General features: G+C 39.8%; 2 protein-coding genes across 4 annotated transcripts in view; both read right to left on the reverse strand.

Annotated features, from left to right (window-relative positions):
* Positions 1-1,687: 1,687 nt before the first annotated feature.
* TMEM9B (TMEM9 domain family member B) lies at positions 1,688-18,705 on the reverse strand. 3 transcript variants are annotated; one of them, XM_069469545.1, is made up of 5 exons: positions 18,458-18,705; positions 15,653-15,744; positions 9,638-9,746; positions 7,663-7,797; positions 1,688-2,930 (listed from the first exon to the last, which is right to left on the reverse strand). In XM_069469545.1, exons 3-5 carry the CDS (start codon positions 9,719-9,721, stop codon positions 2,775-2,777), a joined length of 375 nt encoding a protein of 124 aa, XP_069325646.1. In that variant the 5' UTR covers positions 9,722-9,746; positions 15,653-15,744; positions 18,458-18,705; the 3' UTR covers positions 1,688-2,774. The 3 variants fall into 3 exon arrangements, with proteins under 3 accessions (XP_069325646.1, XP_069325645.1, XP_069325647.1); XM_069469544.1 differs by having other exon boundaries at positions 17,787-18,705; XM_069469546.1 differs by lacking the exon at positions 15,653-15,744 and having other exon boundaries at positions 17,787-18,705.
* Positions 18,706-19,167: 462 nt separating this feature from the next.
* NRIP3 (nuclear receptor interacting protein 3) overlaps positions 19,168-27,643 on the reverse strand; it is a 33,213-nt gene continuing 24,737 nt past the window's right edge. The window contains exon 9 of the mRNA XM_069470560.1: positions 19,168-19,365. Coding sequence (XP_069326661.1) covers positions 19,168-19,365 — 198 coding nt within the window. The remainder of the gene's footprint in view (positions 19,366-27,643) is intronic.

Below are 27,643 nucleotides of genomic sequence, written 5' to 3' on the forward strand. Positions count from 1 at the left end.
CAGATGACTATATTTATGTAGGTCTGTATCTGGGCTCTATTGTGTTCCATTGATCTATTTGTCTATTTTTTTTTTTTTTTTTTGGTCTTGATAACTATAGCTTTATAGTAAGTCTCAAAGTTGGGTAGTGTCGATTTTTTGACTTTGTTGTTCTCCTTTAATATTGTGTTAGCTGGGTCTGGGTCTTTTGCCTTTCTGTATAAACTTTAGAATAAATTTGTTAATATCTACAAAATAACTTTCTGGGATTTTGATTGGGATTGCACTGAATCTGCAAATGAATTTGGAAAGAACTGACACCTTGATAATATTGAGCCTTCCTATCCACAAACATGGAATACCTCTTATTTAGTTCTTTGATTTTTTTTAAACCAGAGTTTTGAAGTTTTTCTTTATATAGATCTTATACATATTTTGTTAGATTTATACCTAAGTATTTCACTTTGGGGGTGGTAATGTAAATGGTATTGCTTTTAATTTCTAATTCCAGTGCTGGTATACAGGAAAGTGACTGATTTTTGTGTATTCAATTTGTATCCTGCAACCTTGCTATAATCACTTATTATTATAGTTCCAGTTTTGTTGTTAATTTTTGGGGGTTTTCTACAGACTACCATGTCATCTGTAAACAAAGACAGTTTTATTTCTTCCTTCCCAATCTGTATACTTTTATTTCCTTGTCTTAGTGCATTAGCTAGGACTTCCAGTACACTGTTGAAATGAAGTGGTGAGAGAAGATATCCTTGACTTGTTCCTGATCTTAGTGGGTAAACTTCTAGTTTCTCATCATTAAGTATGATGTTAGCTGTAGATTTTTTGTAGACATTCTTTATCAAGTTGAGGAAGTTCCATTCTATTCCTAGTTTGCCGAGTTTTTTTTTTTTTTTATCACGAATAGGGTTGAATTTTGTCAAATGCTTTTTCTATATCTATTGTTATGTGATTTTTCTTTACATGTGATGGATTTTATATATATATATTTATGTGTGTGTGTGTGTGTGTGTGTGTGTATATATATATATATATATTTATTTATTTTTTGAGACAGTCTTGCTCTTTCACCCTGGCTAGAGCGGCGCAGTGGCGTCATTGTAGCTCACTGCAGCCTCAAACTCCAGGGCTCAAGTGATCCTCCTGCCTCAACCTCTCAAGTAGCTGGGACTACAGGTACACACCATGATGCCTGGCTAATTTTTCTAGTTTTAGTAGAGGCCGGGTCTTGCTCTTGCTCAGGCTGGTCTGGAACTCCTGAGCTCAAGTGATCTTCCCGCTTCAGCTTCCTGGAGTGCTAGGATTACAGGTGTGAGCCACCTTCCCCAGCCAATGGATTATATTATTTTTGAATGTTAAACCAGCCTTATTGGGATAAATCCTACTTGGTCACGGTTGAACCTCAATCTTTTAATCTTAACAATAAAATCAATAATTTTAGATTAGATTTGTGAGTGCTAACCAACCCCCCTACTCCCCCAAAACCCAACAACAGCTCCTAAAACTTCACCCTTATGAACTTAATATAATTTAATTCCAATATAATTTTTGCCAAGAATTTCTTAGAACAAGCACTCCTTCAGGAATTTTAAATCTCTCAATTTAAGAAAATATTTGTCTCTCTGCACATGCAAACACAGATAATCTAGTACCAATATTTTATGATTAGATTGGTATAAAACAGTAGTTTCACAAGAGGGTACAAAATGTATCTTCGAGCTCATCATACAGCAAAAGTGAGAGGAGAAAAAGGCTGGGAAACATAGATACACTGATAGATGTTTCAAAAATTATTTTTATTACTACATTCCAAAGAAGACATAGGAAGAAAAAAGCCAGTTATCCAATAACTGTTATATCTTTCAGAGAGAGGCACCCGGAACCCTAGTCCCAGTTCAAAGCTGCACACACAAGAGTTCAAACAGCTGCCTCTCAACATGACCGACCAGAAATGCTGACAAATATGTGTATATTATCAATCCAGGGAGGCTTGGGTTTAAAAGAAAATTTCCTTATTGCCAGTGTCCAAGTCCATAGGATTTGTCCTTGAAGATACTAGAAGATGAAACAGACCACACACACCAAGACTATGTTTAGTCATTAGAGTAAACTAGCAAATGGCCAGTTTCTTCTAGGATGCATTGCATCAGACATCACAGTACATGAAGAAAATCTGCATTTTGTTAGGAGCCATCAGGCATTTCAGATCCAGTTTACCATGAAGTGTAGCCACGGGCCAACCAGATACCTAGATAATATAGTCAGTGCAAAAGTCAAATGGGTAGTCAGCACTTTGATGAGGCTGGCTATATTGCAGAAGATAAACAAAACTTGAAAATAGAGTAAGGTCTATTCACAAATGTTTGTTTAGTAAAGTGACTTGAAAAAAGTTGTTAAGCACTTCCCAGGAATCCCTCCCCTCTCCCACCAAAAAACAAAACACCTGAAAATTATCTTGAAAATCAAGTTAAAACTGTGGTGAAAAAGAGAGTGCTTGTTCCAGGTAAAGGACTTCAAGATAATTTACAGGCAGATTTATTTTTATTAGTAAAAGTCACAAATAGGAAAAGGTTTACTGGTTGACTTTGAGATGTGTGCTTTTAAAAATGTCTCTTATTAATATGTTAACAAGAAAAAAAACACCAAGTATGTTTTTGCTTCCAGTTTTGAATCTTCCAGTTTGAAATCAACAGGGTATTAAAATAAAACCCAGGAAAACTCAAGTCAATTTTTTCCAGTTGTCTGCCTTGTTTCTTTCTAGTCACCTTGAATTTGATTCCCAATTAGCTGAGGACAACATGTCGGTCAAAGACAGATTTTCGCTGCTCTTGAACTTGAAGCTTCCAGCGCTGCTGGGCATATTCTACCTTGTTTAGTACATTGGCTCGACTGCGGGAGCGGGCCAGCACATCATGGGCATTTGCAAAAGGCTGGTGATCCTAAAAGTCCAGGAATGGAGAACATCATGATGGCATGGTTAGCATAAAATACACACACAAAATAGCAATTAGTCTACAACAGAGACAGGAGCAGGTGGACTTTTCAAATGGAGCATCTATTTGGCTAAGCACTCCTGGGCACTGAACTAGAAGTAGGATGAACTCAACTATCAGAAGTAGGATGAACTCAACGAACAGAAGTAGGTGGTTCAGGAAACAGTAATGAAGGGGTATTTCCATGGGTCACCATTTCCAAAGACCATTTCATTTCCCTTAAGAAGCAGAGACCAAGCCAAAGACAGTGGTTATTTGTGTTAAACAGAAGTCTTCCCTGACTAGTAGGGAAAAGAAAATCTATTTTCATGTTATTATCTCCATGTTTTAGATATAGAAAGCAGGGCCTTTCCTTCCATTGTTCAACACTATATAGCTAATCTGTGGCAGAGGAAAGATCTGTCTTTTAATTTCCTGACTCCATTATATTAGAATTATTTATTTGCCAGCTTGGAGCCACATTCACTGTGGAAGATGAGTTGACAAGGTCTTATCTTGGTTTGTTTTCATCTTTCCCTGTACCTTCGACACATACACAAAATGGGCTAGTTTCCAAAAGCTTTCTCATTTCTCCCCTTTCCCAATCTGTAAAGAAAAGAGACACAGCTAAAGTGCTACAATTACCCTCTATTACCAAGGACAGTAAGGAATTATTTACTTCAGCATTTCTAGTGGACAAAGACTTGAATCTTTCATTTCTGAATACCCAGAGGCCTCCATGCAAATTGCTGCATTAGGAAAGAGGCTATTGAAGGGTTACCCAGGTATCTGTGTAGGAAACTAGCCTACCCTGGTTAAAGTAAATCAATGCAAGTGGATGTTTGTAGTCATTACACAGGAAACCACCACGCTAATCTATCTATGAATGAGATATAAACACAGCTGCCTAAAGGACAAAAAGCATTGAATAGTAATTTATTGCTTTTGTTTGCCTTTTCCTTGATCTCTTTTTCCTGAAACTCAGGTTAGCAAAATTTCCAAATGTTCCAACATAAGATCCAAGTCACAAGTCTTACCTCTTAAACTAAGCTTTGCCTCTAGGAAAGAAAATTGTTTTGCTGTGCATGTTTGAAAAAGCTCTACTATATAATCCAGGGCAAGAATCTGCATGTACATGGAAATCTATATATAACCACATAACTCTATACACAACTATAACAATATAGTGTTATAAAACCTGCTCTTTTTCTATAGCAAAACATTTGCACAATGTTTACATTTGAAAGATATCAAAGAGTTTTCTATAAAGAATCTTTCCTTGCCTTCTTTACCAAGATTCCTTCAACTTTTCACTTAATTTAGGTAATGGCTTGTAATTTATTATTATTATTATTTTTTTTTGAGGGACAGGGTCTTGCTATGTTGCTCAGACTGGAGTGCAGTGGCTATTCACAGGCATGATCACTGCGCACTATAGCCCTGAATTCCTGGGCTAAAGCATTTCTCCTGCCTCAGCCTCCCAAGTGGCTGGGACTACCAGGCTACTTTAAAATTTTTAACCTTACAAATGGAAATGATAAAGACAATTTCATGAAGTTCAAAATGTTTCAAAGATGTAAGGAAGAAGGTAAGCAAAGAGGAAGGCTAAAGGTGTAGGACTGATTTCCCACAAGGAAATAAACTGACCCAAGGTCATTTAACAAATTAGCACCAACACAAAAACTTAGCTCAACTAACCGTGACTTAGTGTTGTATCTTCTCAAAACACAGATTTTGGTCAGGAAGATTAAAATGACACTATAGGAATATGGTGCTTCAATGAAATTGTATATAAAATATCGCCTAAGTCAAGGATCAGAGGGGGAAAAATATCACCATTGGTTTGTTTTGACATAAACAATAATGGGAAGTAGGACGTACTTTATCAGTAGAGCACCTCTCAGTTTCATGGTCCTGTTATCTACTCTTCAAGGTGGGAGAGAAAAATCTTCTTAAGGGACAAATTCAAAAGACTAAACAAACCAGTTAATCCTTTGGGTCTGTTCTCCACCTATCAGAACAAGATTGAACTAGCTGCACATGGTCATGGATGCTGGGAGAATGCAAATAGAGATTTACCCTTTTTACATGTTTGTTTTTTTTACACCTGATAAAATTACAATAAATACAAAACAGGTTTTAATGTAATGCTTTGATAATAATGATAATGTGTCATGGATATACGATATAGTAAATATTGTGACTTCTTGCAGTGAGCTTCTTAACTATTTGTATTAACTTATTTGCTTTAAAAGGCTCTACATGGAGCAAAAATGGAAAAAATGAAAACTGAGAATTTAACAAAAGCATTTTTTAAAGTACATAAATAGTAAATAACCCACATCTTGGATAAGCAACAACTTCAGGAATTTAAATTTAACTTCTTTTTGTACAGAGTTGTTACCATAAATTTACAGCTGTGGTCAGAAAAACACTCTCTACCCATAATCTGTTTAACAGATATCCAAGAGTCAGAAAAGTCAGCCAGGCCTCTCAGAGACAATGTTCTCAAATGGTCAACATATAGGCAGAAACAATCACTGGTTGGCAAAAAGGTTAATGAATATGTGACCTCATCAATCAAATGCCTGTCCTACATGTTTTTGTCTACACATTTGTGCATCCATTTCTTTCATGTTCTGTGTGTATTATATTGTCTATTTCTAAAATCAGGAACAGATATTAATGCTGTAAAGCAGTGGTCCCCAACCTTTTGGGCACCAGGGACTGGTTTCATGGAAGATAATTTTTCCACAGACTAGGGGTGGGTTGGGATGGGGTGTGGGTGGTGCGGAACTCAGGTGGTGATGCATGGACCATTTTCTAACAGGCCACAGACTGGTACCAAGCCATGGCCTGGGGGTTGAGGACCACAGCTGTGAAGAATGTAGTTTAAGTCAAACTTTCAACCTATGTGACTATAATGAAAATGGTTTACGTGGCCTTTGATACATAACATTCTCATATGTTGGTATTCTCAAGTGGGGGTGATTTTGCTCCCCCAGGGCCATTTGGCAATGTTTACGGACATTTCTGATTGCCATAATTGGGATGGAGGGGTGCTACTGGCATCCAGTGGACAGAAGTCAGGGATGCTATGAAATATCTTATAATGAACAGTACAGCCACCACCCCTCCCCACAACAAAGCATAATTTGACCCAAAATGTCTATCGTGTCAAGATTGAGAAACTCTGAATATGTGAATGAAAATGAACATGGAAACAGTATTTGAGACTCTAATGCTCCTGGTATACAACTTCCTGTCCTTCCAGCTCTCTCACCCATGAGCCCTACTATGCCTGCTTTTTGACTGCACCAAAACTCTAGCCTTAACTTTCTCCCACCCTATCAATCCCCTCCTGGAATTCTCTAAAATATGTGTTTCTAAAACTAAATAAATAAAATAAAATATGTGTTTCTTACATGATTAAAAATGGGGTAAACGTTAGTCATTTCTTTTACATATCTGTTTGTGTTTTATTTATCTCTTTATTCTTAGTACCCAGCATAGTACCTGGTATAGAAAAGTTAACTCATTATATGTTGTCTGAGTTAATAAAAGCGGCAAGGGAAAAAGAGGCAGAGGTGTTCTTATGAAAGTTCTTCACTAAAAAAATTCAGTCTTGACCAAATGAGTGTTTGTCATTGATATTCATGAGAAAACAGTGTGTTGACCAAAAAGCAGCCTCTGTTTGTATACGCCTCTGTTTGTTATACCTCAAGCCATCCAGTCAGAATGATCCCCTTTCCCATCTTTTACTAACAGGTCCACAAGCTATTCCAGAGTAAAGGGACTTTTGAGTGTGACTGGCAAGAGCTCACTCCAGGTTTAGCTTTTGGAATTGATTCTTGAAACTATGTGAATTTCATCCACTTTAAGGAACATAGTCTAATAAAATAATCCAAAAGAAAAATTTCTAAAAAAATAATTATATATAATAATGAAAGAGTAGAAAATTGAGAAACAGTCCCAAATAGGATAACAGTAAAACAATATAATTCTCTAAGCTATACTGAATAACAAGTTTGTGGATTATGTCAATTTCTAGACATTTTTTAATGAAGTAGTGTTAAAAACAAAAAGGAGACCATGAAATAATTTGTACACTAATTACACCCATTGTATATACAAATATAAATGTGTTTTAAAGATAGGAAGAGAATCTAGAGTGATAATTTCATTTTCTTCTAGAGTTAAAGATGACAGATTTTTTTTTTAAGCAGTAGAAAAAAGGAAATAGAAAACAGTAGCAGGTTATCAAGTTGTACTTCACTAAGAAAAGACTATCATGGGCTTCATGCTTCCCTTCACTGAAACCACTTTGTCTTCTAAAATATTTGGTGACACTGACAGGAACGGTGTTTCAGGCAGGAGCCTGAGCAGAAACTATCTCAGATGCTTTTTCTCAACATAAACATGGAAAGTCAATGAAAACTGTGCCCTTGGTACGGAGGGCAAGGCCTTGCATAGCACACTTACCAAAGATCATCAGTTTAAAACACCACATTTATGGCCTTATAATATGGAGTGATTTCCTCATAAAGAAATATACTAAAATTAGAACTGTCTTTAGCTTCTCTAGTTGAGGATCTGCTCCAGCAAGCAAACATTTACATGCAACTATTTTTCACCTGCACTTTACGTCAGATGATGACAAAGACTGGCCATGCACAGGTAGGGCAGGTGGCGAACTTACCCCAACATCATCATCACTCTGTATCAACTGTGAGTGTCCAAAGAGGCGCCTCTTCAGTATGGGCTCAACCAGAGTAAGATACACCATGTATAGAAGTAGAAGGCCCAAAATAGAGAGATAAATTATAATGGTAACCTAAAGGAAATTGAAAATAAGTTACATCTCTCAGTATCAATCTGTGGTGTTTTGGGGGAAAAAAAGAAAAGAAAAGAAGTTACATCTCTGCTCAAGAAGAAGTTACATCTCAAGAAATAAGAATTTTGTATGTTGATAGTAAAGCAGACTGATTATTTGCTAAGCCCATAGGATTTCTATACAAACCAGATACTAATATAAGAAACTCTTCACCAAAGTATTAAAGAAAAAGAGGAAAGGAAGCATTTTGTCTTTAGGATCCATTTTGGGAGTCTTCAAAACTCCATCTTCACCTACTGCTATCACTTGTCACTAAAGCTAGCACAGCAGATTTCTTTTTTCAGCAGAACATAGTGTCCTAGATTCAGCAGCACTGCTGCCAAAACAACTTAAAGGTACCCCAATGGAAAATGTAATTCAGGTGAATTTCAACAGAATACTCTTTTAGATCAATTTAGATATACAAAAATACTTTCTAAGCCAGTGATTTTCTTGGGATCTTAATTTGTGAGCTGACAAAAAGTACAGTATAACATACCCACTAGAATGGCCATAAAGTAAATAGACAATACCAAGTGTTGGCAAAGGTATGGCGAGACTGAGCCCTTATATACACTGCTGGTGGGAATGTAAAATGTTATAACCACTTTGGAAAACAATCTGACAGTCTCTTAAAAAGTTAAACATAAACTTACCACTCTAAGAAATTTATCCAAGAGAAAGGAAAACACAACCACACAAAGACATGTACACAGATATTCATGATAGTATTATTCATAATAGTAAAAATTTAGAAATAATCCAAGTGTCTATCAATTGATAAATGGATATTCACAGAATGGAATGCTTTTCAGCAATAAAAAGGAATGCAGTACTGATACATGCTACAACTTGGATAAATATTATGCTAAGTGAAAGAAGCCAGTCACAGAAGACCACATTGTCATACCACATATATAATCCCATTTATATGAAATGTCTACATATGTAGAGACAGAAAGCAGAATAGTGATTGTTGGGGGCTAGGGGTGGGAAAGGGGATTAGCTGTAAATGGGCATGAGGGATCTTTTTGGGGTGATGGGAATGTTCTAAAACTGGATTTTAAAAAGTTTTAAATTTGCTAAAATTTATAAAATTATACACTTATAATGAGTGACTTTTAGGGAATATAAATTACACATCAAAAAATCTGTTAGAAAAATAGTACAGTGAGGATTTCTCTACAGTATAGCACCCTGTTGGAGCAGGAGCTCTCCCACAGGGTCAATTACAACAGAAATCTTTGTGATTATAATAACTGACCATCATAGATTCCCCACAAGGCCTTTTTTGGGGAAAGAAATGGAAAATGCCATATGAAAAAAATTTGGGAGAAGAACCATTAGCCAACAACCGATAGTTCAATAATAAAGAACTGAACTCATTAGAGATCTAAATGATGATAAGAGTTACCAGCACTCCACTTCCTACAGAAAATAAAGATGGGAAATCTTAAAATCCAGAAGTGACGTTTCTAGAATAGTTACTGTAGATATTTTTTCAAGGTGTTGGGAGGGCAGGAGGAAGAGGGCTTCATCATGCTGCTCTCTCACTAGCCTTTGGCATGCATGGCCCACTGGGAAGCTGGGACATCTTTCTGGAATATGCCAATTACACACAGGGCATTGTCATGCCATTTCTCATATCTAATGTATCCTAATTAATCCACAAAACATTTTAGTGGGGCATGCAGAGAGCAGGCCCATTTTTCCTTTTGGGGTAGGGATCTAAATTTTTGTTTTGTCTAGAGACCATGCAAAAGCAGAAAAGAGATACACAGATACACACGTATATTTTTACCTTGATTGTGACAGAGCTTCTTTCCTCATATTTGCATTCACAGCGTAGACAATATGCTTCTACGTCAGGCCCCCGCACAGGCATGGGATCCACAACATGAAGGCAATCGCTGAAAAAACAAAGATAAGAGTACTGCTTAAGCCTGGCTAGGTGTTCTACTTGCAAGGATCAAAACTTTCCTGAAATCCAGATTAATCACTGAACTTACCCAATGAAAGAATATAAGGAACAAATAATCAATAAGGCAAAGTGAAATAATTCCCTCTCTCAGTGTTAACATTTCAGTAAGATTTTTTTTTTTTTTTTCCGGAGAGAGTCTCGCTCTATTGCCCGGGCTAGAGTGCTGTGGCGTCAGCCTAGCTCACAGCAACCTCAAACTCCTGGGCTTAAGCAATCCTTCCACCTCAGCCTCCCGAGTAGCTGGGACTACAGGCATGTGCCACCATGCCCGGCTAATTTTTTTCTATATATTTTTAGTTGTCCAGCTAATTTCTATTTTTTTTAGTAGAGATGGGGTCTCGCTCTTGCTCAGGCTGGTCTTGAACTCCTGACCTCGAGCGATCCTCCCATCTCGGCCTCCCAGCATGCTAGGATTACAGGCGTGAGCCACCACACCCGGCCCATTTCAGTACGATTTAACCATCTAAGGAGCCATAAAGATATGTACATAGTAGTTGTCTATCTTCAAAGTTGAAATACTGTTAACAGCTACAAAAATACACCTGAAAATCCCAAATGGGATAGAAAACTGCTTAACAAATCAAATCATACTGTTCAGTTACCAAGCAAAACTACTTTAAATGGTTTAAAGTGAGATGGGGCATTGTTCACATATAAGATTGTCTCAGGCTAGGTACAGTGGCTCACACCTGTAATCCCAGCACTTCAAGAGATCAAGGCAGGAGAATTGCTTGAGGCCAGGAGTTTGAGACCCCTATGGGCAACATAGCAAGACCTATTTCTACCAAAAAAAAAAAAAAAAAAAAAATTAGCCATGTGATGGCACCCACCCATATTCCTATCTACTTATGAGGCTGAAGCAGAAAGATTATTTGAGCCCAGGAGTTCGAGGTTACAGTGAGCTATGGTTGGGCGACTACACTCCAGCCTGGGCAAACAGAGCAAGACTCTGTCTCTTAAAGAAAAAAAAAAAAAAAAGCTATAAAAAATATCTTTTCCTAGAAATCTATCAATTTTAAGAAATAACTAAATTATTGCTCTCCTCAGCTGTTAAGAGTCTACTACTCTGATTGCCTTCAGCAAAAGTAGGCAAAAGCTTCCCTGCCCTCCTGCCAGCTGCATGGCAATTCTCTTCCCCGTAGGCATGTCTTCCTTAGGCATTTCTGGCTGCCCCAAGCATTCTACTACAGCATCCTACCTTATTTCACCCATTCTTCTTGGGGCCACCCAATACTCTAGACTGATTCCTTCTCTTTACCTATCAAAATGTACTTTTTCGTGTTCTGTTGCCTCTGAACTGTGACATTAGAAAGAAAACCCAAAATGGTATTAATATAAATTATAAAAGTTCATTTAGTCATCCTTAACAGGTAATTTCATTTTAACAAAGGTAGTAATGAAAAATTAAATCTCCACTGACAGAATTTCAAAGAAGGGTAAGGTCCTGCAACTTATACCATAAAAGTACGAGACCTGCTCTAAACAAATAGAAGGCCAAGCATGTATCTAACTGGATTAAGGCATAAAATGGGCAGAGGAAACTAAATCCCAAAACAGGGGCTATCTATCTCAGAATCAAAGAGGTCATCCAGCCCAACACTTACAGAAGTCACCTGCACAAGGTCACAGAGTAAATTAGTAGCTGAAAAAGGACCAGAATCCAGGACTCCTGCCTCCTAGGTCAGCCCGCCTTCTCTCTCTGAACCTCAGGAAAATGAGACTTACCTCCTTTTCAGCTTCCTATTTCAGCTTCGGAAGCCTCAGTAACAATACCTAAGAATTACTGGGGAATCTAAAACCTGAGTAAGTATTGAGTGTTTCTTTTGAAGGACAAACAAAAAGGACCAGAGTGCTGTGCAAAAGTCATGTAGGGCTAAGAGGAAGCAAGAAGGTTGGCTCTGGCTGACTAGTAATTATCAACGAAGCTAGACCTATACAGAGCTCAACCACTTTAGGAACTAGACAACACCTCCCCCTACTGGCAAAAGGAAGACATTATTAACTTTAAACTACATTCCCAACACAAATCAGAGTACTCTAACTTTTCTTAAGTCAGCTAGCATAAGTCAACGAAGAATGAAAGCTAACAACTGGACAAAATGAGAGGCCTAGAAAACAGAAGGTAAAAATATATCTAGGGCCTCACAGATGTTGGCAGCCTCATAAAGCCGTAATAACTTGGTTGATCATAACTTGCCTGCCCTTCTAAAGCCAGTTAAAATTTTTCAGTGCCAACTGGGAATCTACCGCCAGTAAAAAGCTAAGCTGCAGGAAGGAAGCAAGGGAGAATGGGAGAAAAGGAAGAAAAATCCTAAACAAGGCTTGTTTGCAACTGTTTATTTTATTTCAGCATATTATGGGGGTATAAAAGTTTAGGTTACGTATATTGCCCTTGGGCACCCCCCCCCCCCCCGCCCGCCCGAATCAGAGCTTCAAGAGTGTCCATCCCCTAGATGGTGCATATCGCACTCATTATGTATGTATACACCCATCCTCTCCCCACCCCCACATCTGTTGACACCCGATTGATGTTATTCCTAAATGTGCTCTTAGGTGATGATCAGTGAAACCAATTTGATGGTGAGTACATGTGTGCTTATTTTTCCATTCTTGGGATACTTCACTTAGTAGAATGGGTTCCAGCTCTATCCAGGAAAGTACAAGAGGTACTATATCATCATTGTTTCTTATAGCTGACTAGTACTCCATGGTATACATATACCACATTTTATTAATTCACTTACGTATTGATGGGCACTTGCGTTGTTTCTACATCTTTGCAATTGTGAATTGTGCTGCTATAAACACTCGAGTGCAGATGTCATTTTTATAGAATGTCTTTTGTTCTTTTGGGTAGATGCCCAATAATGGGATTGCTGGATCAAATGGTAGGTCTACTTGTATCTGTTTAAGGTATCTCCATATTGCTTTCCACAGAGGTTGCACTAGTTTGCAGTCTCACCAGCAGTGTAGGAGTGTTCCTATCTCTCCGCATCTACGCCAACATTTATTGTTTTGGTACTTTTTCATAAAGGCCATTCTCGGAGATAAGTGATATCTCATTGTGGTTTTGATTTGCATTTCCCTGATGATTAGAGATATTGAGCATTTTTCCCTATGTTTGTTGGCCATACTTCTGTCTTCTTTTGAAAAATTTCTATTAATGTCTTTTGCCCACTTTTTGATGGGTTGTTCAATTTTTTCTTGCTGATTTTCCTTAGTTCTAAATAGATTCTATTTATCAGCCCTTTATCGGATGTGTAGCATGCGAAAATTTTTTCCCATTCTGTAGGTGGTCTGTTTGCTCTCATGACAGTTTCTTTGGCTGTGCAGAAGCTTTTTAATTTAATGAGGTCCCATTTATTTATTTTTGTTGTTGCTGTGATTACCTTTGGGGTCTTCCTCATAAATTTTTTCTCTAGGCCAATGTCTATAAGAGTTTTTCCCACATTTTCTTCTAGAATTCTAATAATTTCATACCTTAGGTTTAAGTCTGTTATCCACTGTGATTTGATTTTTGCGAGAGGTGAAAGGTGTGGGTCTTGTTTCAGTCTTCTAAATGTGGCTATCCAGGTTTCCCAGCACCATTTATTGAATAAGGAATCTTTTCCTCAGTGTATGTTTTTGTCTGCTTTGTCAAAGATTAGATGGCTATATGAGGATGATTTTGTATCTGGATTCTAAGTTCTGTTTCACTGGTCTGTGTCTCTGTTCTTGTGCCAATACCAAGCAGATTTAATAACCACAGCCTTGTAATATAGTTTGAAGTTTGGTAAATGAGTACCTCCTATTTTGTTCTTATTGCCTAAAATTGCTTTTGCTAAACGGGGTCTCCTCTGCTTCCATATAAAGCGTAAAATTATTTTTACTATAAGTGTGAAAAATGATGTTGGTAATTTAATAGGGATTGCATTGAATCTGTAGATCACTTTGGGTAGTACAGACATTTTAACAATGTTGATTCTTCCGATCCACGAACATGGTATGGTTTTCCACCTGTTTATGTGCTCTGCTATCTCTTTCCTCAGTGTTTCATAGTTCTCCTGTAGAGGTCTTTTATCTCCTTAATTACAATCCTAGGTACTTTATTTTCTTTGTTGCTATTGTGTAGGGTATTGAGTCTTTGATTTGGTTCTCAGTTTGACTGTTACTGGCATATATGAATGCTTCTGATTTGTGTGTATTGATTTTGTATCCTGAGACTTTAGTGAATTCATTTATCAATTCTAGGAGTCTCTTGGTTGAATCCTTGGGGTTTTCTAGATACAATACCATATCATCAGCAAAGAGTGAGAGTTTGATCTCTTCTGTCCCATTTGGACACCCTTGATTCTGCTCTCTTGCCTGATTGCTCTCGCAAGGACTTCCAGCACTATGTTGAATAGCAGTGGGGACAGTGGGCAACTTGTCTGGTTCCAGTTCTAAGTGGGAATTCAACTGTTTATTTTCAAAGCTTCCTATTTTGACCAATAACCAGGGATGAACAACATAGGGTTCTAAGCCTTGAAATAACAAAAAGTTAGTGAAAACATTAGCACTAAACACTTGAATAGTGAGTTCATTTGCCACTCAAATGATATGCATTTCATTCTACTACTGATAATAATAAATTGAATGTAAATGTTCAATATATTTGGAAAATACATAGAAATAACTTAAAATGGCTGGGCACAGTGGTATATGTCTATAATCCCAGTTACTAGGGAGGTTGAGGCAGGAGGATTGCTTGAGCCCAGACTAGCCTGGACAACATAGTGAGATCCCATCTCAACAAAAAAAAGATTCATTTGCACTTTCTTGCATCATATAAAGTAACTTCCTGATATAAAACCTATAAGAATACAGCCAAATTACTTAGTAATAAGAAACTATTTAAAGTAGAACATGGAATTTTACAAGAAGTTCTCAAGAACACACTTACCAAATATTAGGCTGAACCTAAATGCATATCACAAGAAGAACAGACAATGAATGGCATCAGAGAAACTAAACACACTCAAAGGTTGCCTTTTCTTTTTCAAAGTCAGGTTGGAATATCTTTAACTAAATGAATTTAATCTTGCTTTCGAACCCTTTGCTGGCTATTTAGCTGTGAAATCAGCTAAATATGTGAAAGTTCCTAGCTATTTTTCCTTGGATTTCTATCCCATCAGTCTTCCACTGTGATTACAAACCATAAAACATCATAATTCCATGAGAAGGAGCACATTAGTCCCACTATAACACAACTGCTTCCCACCTATTTCATGACACACATAGAAAAAGCTATCATTTCCAAGGTCTGCTGGGATAAACAGAGAAAGCTGCTGGTGGCTAGTCAGTCCCATTCATCATAGGCCTGCTTGACTGCCCCAGGGCTGAAGGGCTCACCACTTGGCATGCTTATAACTTATTCATGCACATCAAATGAGACTTTTAAACACAGCCTCCCATACTTGGCAATGTTATCACCAAAATTTGCAAGTTGTAAAGATTATAACCCAGATAAAGGCAGCTTGCTTACCTTCGACTGAAAAGCAGGAAGGAGAAAGATCCCTCACCAAAACTTAAGGGGGCGCAGGAAAGTAGCCATGGCTAGGTTAGGTACCACACACCTGTCCCATCCCCCCATGAAACCTTGTCTCCCTGGGCTGAGTGTTTTGGCTATATTCCTTTAGGCTTACATCATGCACTCAAGGACTTACTCTTACTCTTTCAAATGGAAATACAATTTGACACTTTTGCTTAAAAAGAAATACACAAAAAGAAAACTATACATTGGATGAACATTCTGGACTAACAGTGACAACCATAGAAATAACTATGACAGGAAATTCAATAATCCAGAATACTTACCAATCTTTCTGGGATATGTTCTTATTATAAATATGCCCAGAATTTTCCTTATAGGGAGGACAGATACATTTACATCGGACATCCTCGAAATTCTGTAACCAAAAGGGAAACTTAGTATATAGCTTGTTGACGGTTTATCATCAATATTTTTAAAAACTGCACCATACACATTTTGCTAAGTATCCCCTGCCAATTATCCTAAAACCATTCATTTAAAACTTTAACTTTGAGAGATACAAGTTTTTAAAAGCGGTAAGTCCTTATGGTAATGCTAATGAATCAGCATATATTATACAAAATTATTTTAAAATAATGCCTAATCCATGATCTGCGACTTATTAACCATATTTATGGGTTACATGACAATCAAACTATGCTAATATTATCACTATATACCTGTCAATAGGAAGACACATAGTAAACAGATAGTTGTGCCTGTAAATAAGAATGCTGATTATGATTACAGAAGGATGGGGAAGAATCAAACTAAAAAATATTCACAAAAAAGGTCACGATTCTTCTACCTACCATCCTTTCAGCCTTTGGTAGAATTTATTGACATGGATAGAAGAGGTTGGGCCACAGTCCTGCAGAAGGGATGAAGTTTTAGAGGCACCCAGCTACAACTAGAAAGGAAGTGCATAGGAAAGTGCCTTGATTCTAACTGAGATCAGTTTGGTCTATCCTTCCCAGGAAACTTTGCTTCTAATTTCCTGACTGACAGAAAGGGCAGCTACCAACAAAACAAGTTTCAAGAGGTGGAGGAAGACGTGACTAAATATCTGTCTGGATAGAGAAAACAGGAGATGCTTCCTCAGCAAAGGGGAATCTATTTGAGAAGGCAGTGGCTCATTAGTCTCCAGAGGACCATGCCCACTGCTCCTATGTACAGTGATACATCTGGCAGAGCTGTTAACAATTCATAAACTATTCAGCAACCACTTAGTGAGCATTTGCTCTGTGCCAGACCTCGTGCTCAATGAGGTGAATTCAGATAAGACATGGTTCCTGCCTATAATCAGGACACACCCTAGTAAGGAGATTGACACATAAATACATGATCAAAATACACTACATAAAGTGACAGCAATGTTTTGAAAGTCAGGAGATTTGCTACTGTCCCTGTTTCTGGTGGGAAGTGGGGAAGGTTTCAAAAAGAACCCCTGATCAAAAACATTTGCTTGCCTGTAAACTGTCTTCTTCAGACCCTATATTTAAAAATATTATAAAGCTCTTATTTTTTAAATCTGCAATGTCATTCTGTTTTCCCATCATACCAATGTAAGTTCCTTCTATTTTCCCTCAAAATGAGCTAGCTCATCAAAGAGGAAGCACAAGTATGCACGGGGCCAGGGCAAGTCTGGAGAGTAGGGGCACCAAAGAGCAGCAAGAGGGGACTAGAGGGTCAAGAAACCAAATCAGGGAGAAGGCCACCACCTCCCCTCTCTTGCAGTTTGGTTCCTTCCTTATGCACTAAATTATCAGGAAGAGAGAAGGCAAAAAAGGGACCAAGAGGCCGTGGAGGGAGTTAGATGAGAACATGAAGCTGGTGAGAGATACTCTGTAGGCCTTATTGGGAGGGAAGCCTGCTAGGAGGGGCAAGTTCCCACATTGGGAAGGGAATATGTTCAGGGATGAGTTGAGATGAGTTAGTCCCTAATAGGGAAGGCTTCTCTCAGATGGGGGCTTCCTATCATATTGGCTTGAGGAATGGGGGAGCCTGTGAGGTGGATAGGGGTGGGCAGGCTGTCAGAAAAGGGAAAGTTGGAGTTAAAAGCTCTCAGAGTTGAAAAGGTTGTGTAGTTTGAGGTGGGTGCTGTAGGGGCTGGGAAGGGAAATGTCAAGGAGTTGAAGAGTTGCTGTCCGGGCTGCGGGTACTGTCAGGGATGGGGGTGGTGTGGGGGCGGTGACTTCCAGGCTGCCAAGGGCTGAGGGCGAGAGTGCTACCAGGCAGTCAGGAGGCTTAGGGGTGGGAGCTGGGGTTTGCCGGGGCTGTGAAGCTAGGGGTCCAGAGGTCAGGGCTGGGGGTTAGGGTTAGGGTTAGGGTTAGACAGCAGGTTGGCAGTCCCAGTTTCCGCAAGGCCAGAGGCAGGGGAGGAGCTCCTGTCAGGAGCGAAGGCTGGGCGGGACTCACCTTGGCGGCGTCTGACAGCTGCACCAGAAGCAGCACGGAGAGCGCCAGGCACGACAGGCTGAGCAGGGAGCCAAGCCGAAGGAGGCCTCCCCACAGAGTCGCCATTGCTGCCAGGCCCGGCCGTCCCCACAGCCCGGAGCCCCCGAGACCTGCTCCGGGGTCGGACTCAGGCTCGGGATCCGGCTCGGGATCCTCCACCCGCACTTCCGTCTGGGCCTTCGCGTCACCAGTGCGCCGGGTCAGATGCAAAAAACATCCGCCCCGGAAACGGTTCCCGGTGCGGAAGGGCCCGAAGACTGCGCGGTCCCAGGGCCCGACCGGGCCTACACTCGGCTCCTGAACGGAAGGGGGCCTCTCTGGGGTGGCAGCGTGGGCCCAGCAGAGCTTTGAGGCGCTTGGATGTCTTCCCCGGGGCGCCCCGAGGGCTTGTGGAGCCGCCAGTGCGATGTAAAGTCCTTCCACCCAGAGAGACCCCAGCGAGCTCCGGACGTCGGGCGGGGGACTCCAGCGGCCCTTGGAGGGCCGGAGCCGTTTGATGCCAGACCCATCCCGGCCGGCGCTGGCAGGGCGGGTGCTAACCGTGGAGACAGGACTAGCCGAGCCATACCTTTCCGGAGAGCCCAGCCCCAGTCAGAGGGTCGGGGGGTCGTCTCTGCGCTTTAGGTACTAACCTACCGCACGCGCCTCCTGGACACAACTCCCCGCTGGGTTTCTAACAGTCTCTGTGAGCTGCCCTCGTGGGTGTGGCCTCCCCTTGGTCCAGCCTGCAGCTAGGAAGTGGGTCACAGCGGCGGGGCTAGGCTGGCCCGGCCCAGGCCAGGCTCCGGAAGATGTGGAGTTGGGAAAGAACCGCCCCAGTAGTATCCTCCGCCCAGAACTTAAGGAGATGGGGAATCGGGGCGCTACGCTCTGGCGAGGCAATGCCTCTTCAGGGCGGCTGACCCCTAAATCAGAGTTAGGGGAGCACTTCACCAGTCTTCCCAGGGCTGTCATTCTCTGTAGGTACTATGGAAGTACCCTAGAGATGGCATGTTTCCCATTAAAATATTTTTCAGTTAGTGGAGGTAGTGGAAAGGATTCAGTGCTCATCACAACCACTAGGGATTTGCCGAATGACCTTGGGCAAATCACTTCCTTTTCTGGGCCTCTGGGTCTTGGCTTAGTAAGGGGATTGAACTCTGTGGATTTCAAATTCTGTTCCCTTGTAATACCCGTGTTTCTTTCTCTGAAAAGACTTTTTAAAGATAATCTTTTCCTAGTTTGTGGAAATGCTTCAGTTAATAGAATTTTCTTAGTATTTTTCTTCCATGTGATTCTTATTGATGCTAGAATCTAACACAAAAAGGTGTCTGATGTTGCACCAAATACATTTTAGCCCCTTTCAGTCCCAAATGGCAAGTGGTGCCCAGCCCCAACCAGAACCAGAGCGGCCAGGGCTAGATACTCGCTCACCAGGCTGCACTGTGAAGATGTTGTCACTTTGGTCAATTTTCAAGTCTTTGTAGTAGTCAGTGTCCTGCTGGCCAGAGGACAATCTGGAGACACTTTGGGTCAAATGTGTCATTGAGGCACAGTGGATCTGATTGTTAAAAGCGGATCAGTTTAGGGCTGTCTAGGTCTAGTAAATGGAGGAAATGCTCACTCTTTGGCTGAAACTTCATAGGCCTTCTCTTCCTTCTTCAGAATTGTTTTCAAGGCCTTGAATGGGGGTACAGAGGCTTAGAGGAAATATATAGTAATGCTTCAGTCTGATGGGCCTCATCTTTTAATGGAAAAACACAAAGTACACTCAGTCTGGGCAGAATTTTAGAGCTGCACTATCCAGTACAGTAACCACTAACTACATGTGGCAATTGAGCATTTGAAATGTGGCTAGTCTGAACTGAGATGCTGTAATATACAGTTTTTCAAAGACTTAGTGTATAAAAAAAGCAAAATGTCAATAATTTAAAAACATTAAGGTTTAAATATTTTTGATAACATTGGGTTAAATAAAATACATTATCAAAATGTTTCACTTGCTTTTTACTTCTTAAATGTGGCTACTAGAATATGTTATATTAGGCAGTGCCTTTCTAGAATACAGAATGTGGCTGCCATGAGTGTAGTGTGACTATAAGATGGTTGCCCGACTGAGGACTGAATGAAGGTTCAGGCGAAGGTAGGGAGAGGGGTGACAGGGAAGCACTGGTACAATTAGAGTCAAGGGTTTGGTGAGGTATGTGTTTGCCAAAAAAAATGAATGTAATTTCAGGTGACTCAGTAGAAGTGGAGGGGTTGGTTCCTCTTATTCTCCCCTGCTCATCCCTACATAACTTACTTTTCCTTTAGGCCAGGAGTCTTCTAAGCCAGAAAGCCCTAACTTAAATGCACTCCTTTCTGTGTTTGTGCATATCTCCTTCCTAACCTTACCCCATTACGCTAAAATTAGGTTTTCCTATCTGCCTTTAAACTCCCAACCTCCACCAAAATATTGTGAGCTTTGTCTTACTATCTTCATACCTGCAGACTGAGATCAAAACAATAATATGTTTGTGGGGACCAGGAAAAGGGAAATGGGAGAGGCTCCTGTAGTCAGTCTTAAAGAAAAGTATCAGGCACCTGCTTGAATCCTTTGATTCCTTTTTTTTTTTTTTTTTTTGAGACAGGGTCTCGTTGTGTGCCTAGGCTAGAGTGCAGTGGCATCATCATAGCTCACTGCAAGCTCAAACTTCTGGGCTCAAGTGATCCTCCTGCCTCGGCCTCCCAAGTAGTGGGGCTACAGGTGCCATGCCTGGCTAAGTTTTCTATTTTTTGTAGAGACAGGGTCTCACTCTTGCTCAGGCTGGTCTTGAAATCCTAGCCTCAAGCGATCCTCCCACCTTGGCCTCCCAAAGTGCTAGGATTACAGGCATGAGCCACCATGCCTAGCCCTTTCTGACCGTGACAGGTGATGCTGAGATGCCCAAAGAAGTGCAAATGGTGGGATCTGGGTCACCGTAGTAGGCAGGGGATAAAAGATTTCTGATCTAGGGTCTTCCTAGACCTTCAAGTCACATCAGAGTTGTTCTACTCATAGACAGGAGTGGCCTTACTCAGTACCCACTCTTTTCCTGTCCCTTTTCCTTGCTTCCCTGTAACTAGGTTTACTCCATTCCTCTAAAGGAGTGAAACAGGTTCAGGTGTACCCTCCCATGTGGCCTGGGTCCTCTTTGTTAGGCGTGAAAAATTCCCTGGTGGGGGACGTTTAGAAAAGCAAGAGGAACGTTCTCTAAATTTAAGCATGGAAGTCAGAAGGTTAGGAAGCAAGTGATAATTTATGTATCTGGGACAAATACGTATGGGACCAAGGCTTTGCCAGCTCTGTCTGCAGGCCCCTATCTCCTCTCCCAGTGATCAAATTGCTCTCTGGATGCCCCTTTCTTTCTTACTCCTCCACCCCATACTTTCTAATCTATCCAGCACTTGGCAAGGCCACACCAGTCCAGGAGAACAAATTGGAGTCGTGCACAGCATTGATCAGGATGATTTTTTTTGGATTGTGCTTCTGGTGGTTATGGCCAGGGACACACACACACAGAATTCCTTCCAGTTATTTCTGAGCATATCCTGGAAATGTCTTATATGAGCCCTCTCCTTTATTGTGTGTTAGGATGCTCCCTTTCTACTCGGCCCCCGTTAGTTAGATTTTCTGCTTTCTGCTGCCTGTAAAGCCACCTAAGTGCACCATGCCATCACTTGCTGGTGCTCACCATGATAACAACAACAATGTATGGAACCAAAATATTATCTGTTTCTAGAACTGCCGGTGCCACTACTACTGACAAGTTACTAGGGTCTTTAAAATAACAAAACATAGTTGGTACAGTTTAGTTAGTACCAAAGTAGGGAGAATTTTTAGTCCCTTTTAGAGGTGTGATAAATTGGTATTGTTGGTTTCCCAGTATCTCACAATACTTAATGAAAAGTTCCTCTCCTATGACTACTTCAAATAAATGAAATATTATATCAATCATATTCATTTTTATTTCTATCAATATATTACATTTAAAAAATCAAATTGTGTCACTAGGCTTATTAATGAAAAACAGCAGACCCTGCCCCAGCCCTCTACACTCCCAATTTCTACTTCTCAGACACAATCTTTTTTTTTTTAATCTCTTAGCTATCTCTTTTGGGATTTATCTCCATAATTCTAAATATCTTGTTCATACTACTAATTCTTAATTTTTCAGCTTGGGCTATTATTTACTTCCTGCGATTGGAAATAACACATATTTATACCCTAATGCCTCTTCATAAACACATGTATTATTTTTCCATCCTCCATCCCTCAATATATCTGTATCATACTATTTAGGTAAATCATTATTCATTATATTATAAAATATGCATATTATTCAGTTTATCCAATTAGCATAATATGATTGCATTTCCTTTCTTTTGATTGAAGTTAACAATTGCCCCTTTCTCCATGCAAACTTTCTTAAGTACCTAGCATTTATGTATCTATAATTAATTTATCCCAAATTCTTCCAAAACATTCAAACACATCAGGTAGTCTATTTTTTACACTGGAGACAACCTCCAAGAGTCCATTGTCTTTCTTAACTCTGTTCTCTTAAGCCAACTGCACTGCTTTTGCCTTGGGATAATTTTATTTTTTCTTTCCCATTTTCTACTTCTTTTTGTTTTTCTAAAATATTTCCATCTTCCAGCTATTCTTTTGAATTTTAAAATGTTTTTTTTTTTTTTTTTTTTTTTTTTTTTTTTTTTTTTGAGACAGAGTCTCACTCTGTTGCCCGGGCTAGAGTGAGTGCCGTGGCGTCAGTCTAGCTCACAGCAACCTCAAACTCCTGGGCTTAAGCGATCCTACTGCCTCAGCCTCCCGAGTAGCTGGGACTACAGGCATGCGCCACCATGCCCGGCTAATTTTTTTTTTGTATATATATATTTTAGTTGTCCATATAATTTCTTTCTATTTTTAGTAGAGACGGGGTCTCACTCTTGCTCAGGCTGGTCTCGAACTCCTGACCTCGAGCGATCCACCCGCCTCGGCCTCCCAGAGTGCTAGGATTACAGGCGTGAGCCACCGCGCCCGGCCTGAATTTTAAAATGTTATTGTGTTTTAAATTTACTACAGTACGTTCTTATCTACTATCCCTTTTAATTTTTTTAAAAATTATTTTTATTAAAAATTTTATTGTAAATTGGCAAGTTATAATTGTATATATTTATGGGGTACAATGTGATGTTATGATACATACAATGGGGAAAGATTAAATAAAGCTAATTAAGCTGTCCATCACCTCAAACATTTTGTGGTGAGAACATTTGAAATTTACTCTTAGCAATTTTGAAATATATACTATTATTAACCATGCTGTGCAATGTAGCCCAAAAAACTTACTCCTCCTGCTTAACTGAAACTTTGTTCTCTTTAACCAACATCTTCCCATTTCCCCTAACAACCTTGCCCCCCTGCCCTCTGGTAACCACCATTCTACTCTCTGGTTCTTTTGAGTTTGCTTGTTTTAGACTCCATATTTAAATGGCATCATGTGGTATTTGTCTTTCTGTGCTTGACTTATTTCACTTAGCATAATGTCCTATAGGGTGGTACTTTCTTATCAATCTCCCACCTCCTTTTTAAATAGCATTGTTCTGTTTGGGGGATGCAATATCTTGTTTCTCTGACAGTATTTCTAATGTTTTGTTTTGCTTCTTGAATTGTCTGTGTTAAGTTTTTCAGTCTTTGTTTCTGTCTTTTGTGTTGAAAGTTTTTCTTAAGTGTCTGGAGGTCCATGGCTATCCATTCATATGTCAGAGTGAGGCATTAGAAAGCTGAAAGCTCTGTGCACACAGTCAGGGCTTATTGCATTGGTGGTATAGTGGTGAGCATAGCTGCTTTCCATAGTCAGCGTTTGTCATTAGTAGGACATACTGCAGTATTTTTTCAAACCTCTGGTTGCAAATCCATTAAGTGGTTTGTGAAATCAACCTAATCAGTTGAAACCCACATTTTCCCCCAGATGACAAAACAAAATAGAAAATACTGCATCAGAATACATCACACATAGATGGCAATTCTTTTGTGAAACTTGTTAGACACACACGCATACCCCATATACACATACTATGCACTGGGTTGATCCCACAAAATGAAAATTTCTTATTGTGTTTTTTCAAAGAAATTTGAAAAAGTACCACTTAGGATGACCAGGGAGATCTATCACTGTCAGGACAGGTAGGTCTTTTCTCTTAGAAAGAGAAGTAAGTTTTTCCTGGAGAAAGATTCTCTAAACTTCTGCCTGCTGGTCTCATAGTACTCATTCATTCAAATATTTGTTGAGTACTTTCTATGTGCTAAATACTGTTGTAGGTAGTGGGTATATATCAGTGAACAAAATAGACAAAACTCTCTGTCCTCCTGGAACTAGCAATCTAGGGAGGGAGACAGACAGTAAGTAATACAGTATTTAGGCATTGTGCTATGGTAACAGGAACAGATGGAAAGCTGAATATATGCACACAGATGCTGCTAAGAGGGTAGATGTAGTGGTGGGTGTGCTGGTTACTTCATGAATGAAGTAGAAAGCAAGGTCATTATCCGAGAGTGAGAATGTGTTGGAGGCTTGAAGAGAAAAGGTGTGAAATAATTTAGGACACAGCATAGCAAACCATAGCAGCCAAAACCTGTTTTTGTACAGTCCATAAGCTAAGGATAATTTTTATATTTTTCAATGGTTGGGAAAAAAATCAAAGATACTATAACATGACATGTAAACATTTTATGAAATTCAAATTTTATTAATTTACATATTGCCTATGGCTACTTTCATGCTATATATAGAGTTGAATAGTTGCAAAAGGGACTATGACCTGCAAAGCCAAAAATATTTATCTAGCCCTTTACAGAAAAAGTTGGCTGACCCCTGATTTAGGAGAACAGGAAGGTGAATGGACTAGGAAAATATGATTGTTGGGCAAGATTAAGGCTCTGAGGGTTGTGGACATGAATTTAAAGTGAGACTAGTCAGCATGGTTGCTGCAGAGGTATAGGTACAGAGTAGGCAAAGAGCTGGCTCTAACTAAAGTTGTGGTTTTAAGACGTAAATATGACCAAAAAAGGGGGGGAGGAATTGAATTATAAGTATATGCAAGTGAATGATTATAATGATTGGCCCTGGGATGTAAGTTGATTATGAGGCGAGGAGAGGAACTCAGAGGTTAGGGACAATGAAAAGGTGGTAGTCAGAGGAGTGTTAGAGTTAAGTTACTAGATGTCTGAAAGATAGCTGGTGGTGGTCAGAGTGAGAGACATGAACCTGAAGTTATGGAGCAGTTGCTGTTTTTTGTACTAAATAACAAGATCTAAGGTATGACCATGAGAGTGAATGGATGAGAAAGGTAGAGGGTAAGATCAGCGGAAAACTGGTATTCAAGGAACCTATATGTCAGAGTGTTGAAAGGATTATCTTCATGGATGTAATCAAATTGCCAAGAATTAAATCAGTAGTGCTGGGGGAAGTGAAATGAGCCAAGGGCTAAACTTAACTGAGAAATGAGAGGGAATGACCCAGGGGTTGTAGATTTTGTAGATGGTAGCAGCAATGAAGGGAAGTAAGTGATATAATTTGATGGCATGAGACTCAAAGCTGGGGAGTTTTAGGGGAAGATAGAAGGAGACATGTCTGGAAGCAGTAATGAGGAATAAGGAAAGCATCTACCCCATCTCTAGGACCAGTAATAGGAGGACTGTGGAAGAAAAAAACCACCTTGAGAGGGCTGCAGTGAAAGCAGTGACCTAAGATAACAGCCAAGTTTCAGAGTTCTGGGATCCAAGCCAGGGAACGAGGTTTCTGACTTTAGAATGCTGAACTTCAAATCCTCATTTTCAGTAGGATGCCTCCCGCCTCCCCTCAGCTCCCAGTTGTTCTTGGTGGCTCTAACTAGTTATATACTCCAGAAGGTGAATGAATGAATGAGTGAACAAATTAATTAATAAGGGGTGAGGATCTCAGATCTAACTTATTATAGTCTTTCAAGTAATCATTTAGTTTTTAGCCCTCTACCCACTACCTCTTGCTTTGCAGATGACTGACGCATCCAATTCTTAAGCCTTTTCTGGGGTTCTGTGTGTGGCATAAATGTGCTTGCTTATTGCTAGTGGCATCCACTACCCCCACTCCAGGTTTTTGCTTTCTCAGGTCTATTCAGTCAGTCATTGCTTGTTTTTTGCTTTCCAGATTCAAAGATTTTGTTGACATTGCCTGAATGCTGTTATGTATTCTCCCATTTTCTTTGTTCTCATGGGTTTATATCATTTAACATTCCTTTGCTGTCATTTTAGTGGGGTTTCAGGAGGGAGTTATGTTTCCAGACCACTATTTTTAACAAGAAGTTGTCCATAAGAATTTTGTTAAGGGGTCAGGCACGTTTGACTGGCTCACTCTTCCCAGGATGCTTCTCAATCCCTCAAACACAGACTCCTGATTGGCCCACCCTGCAGGCTTCTGGTATACACAAGACAGATTTGAATCCCAGTGGTGGAAACAACTTAGGCTGATTCTGGGATTTTTCTTCCCTCTAATCCTGTCTTTCCCCTTGCCTCTTACCTGCTGATGCTGAACCTTATCATTTCTAAAATTCTACTCTCCATGGGGCATATATAGGTGGAGCTTCCTCTCTGGCTGCCATTCTTCAGACCTTCGAATACGTCTCCTTCATACACTCCTATGCTCCAACTAATCTTTAGGAAACCTATTCACTTTAATATACTTTTTTTCCCTTTTTTTTTTAACGCAGAATATGTGCTTTAATTAATATACTTTTTATTCCCCAGTTGTTCCTATATACCACAGAGAAACTATTAAGAGCTCAGATACGTGGAGGACAGTTTCTGCAGGACTTTAAAAACAGGATAATTGCCTCCCCATATGGTCAGCCCTAGCATCAATCAAATTCTCATATCCTTACCCATTTCCAGATTGCAAAAGAAGAATCACTTATAACTCTAGCCCCCACTGTCCCCACCCCAGTACAAGGTCATCCAGTGTATCCAAGGAGTCTACATAACAGAATCCCCAGATTAGTCTGCTTACTGATGAAAACAGAGTTAAATTCCTGTTATCCAGGCTCATAGAACAGAAGATTATATGTCCCCACTCCGTCTGCCCTCCAAGTTTCTCCCCTGGCAAACATGAGTACCTCTACTAGATCAATCATACTCTCTTTTCTCAACCCACTTCTCTTGTTCAAGGCCACTGGCAGGGTTTGAGTGTCAACATTGGAGTATCTGGGTTCCCTGGAAAGTTAGGTTTTATGTATTAATTAAAAATTGGGAGGCTACTCTGGCTCCAGTAAAAGCAATGCCAGATTGAAATCCCCTCTAATTATTATGGTGGCTAAAATTTGCTGTGAGAGGCACAGGTCCAGGAAAGAATGTAAAAAAGGTGCTGGAAAGAATGAGCAAGGCCTGCAGCCATGAGGCTGCTAAAACCTTTAGAAAAGTCACTATCTAAAAGCAGGTAAAGATCCCCCCCTTAGTCTTTCAGAACATACCACAACCCTTAAATAAAAAGCTCTCTGAGAAAATAGTTGTCACAATGTCCATGTGCTTGACACCATGAGAGAAAAAGGCTCAAGTAGGTCATCTGCCAAACAGGTGAGTATAAAATAAGATAGCAGCGTATTATAGCCCAGGATGCACTGATAAAGGAAGCAGTAGCTGACAGAGGAGTCAGCTATAACACACAGACTAGTTTGTCTCTGCTTTCTTATTTCTTGAGAATAGTAGCCTGTAAAAACAGTAACCCTTCAGACCTAGGTAAAAAGCTCATAATTTCAATCCAATTTAATTAGTCTATGTTCATAGT

The sequence above is a fragment of the Eulemur rufifrons genome, chromosome 6 (genome assembly GCF_041146395.1).
Source record: "Eulemur rufifrons isolate Redbay chromosome 6, OSU_ERuf_1, whole genome shotgun sequence".
Taxonomy (NCBI): Eukaryota; Metazoa; Chordata; class Mammalia; order Primates; family Lemuridae; genus Eulemur; species Eulemur rufifrons.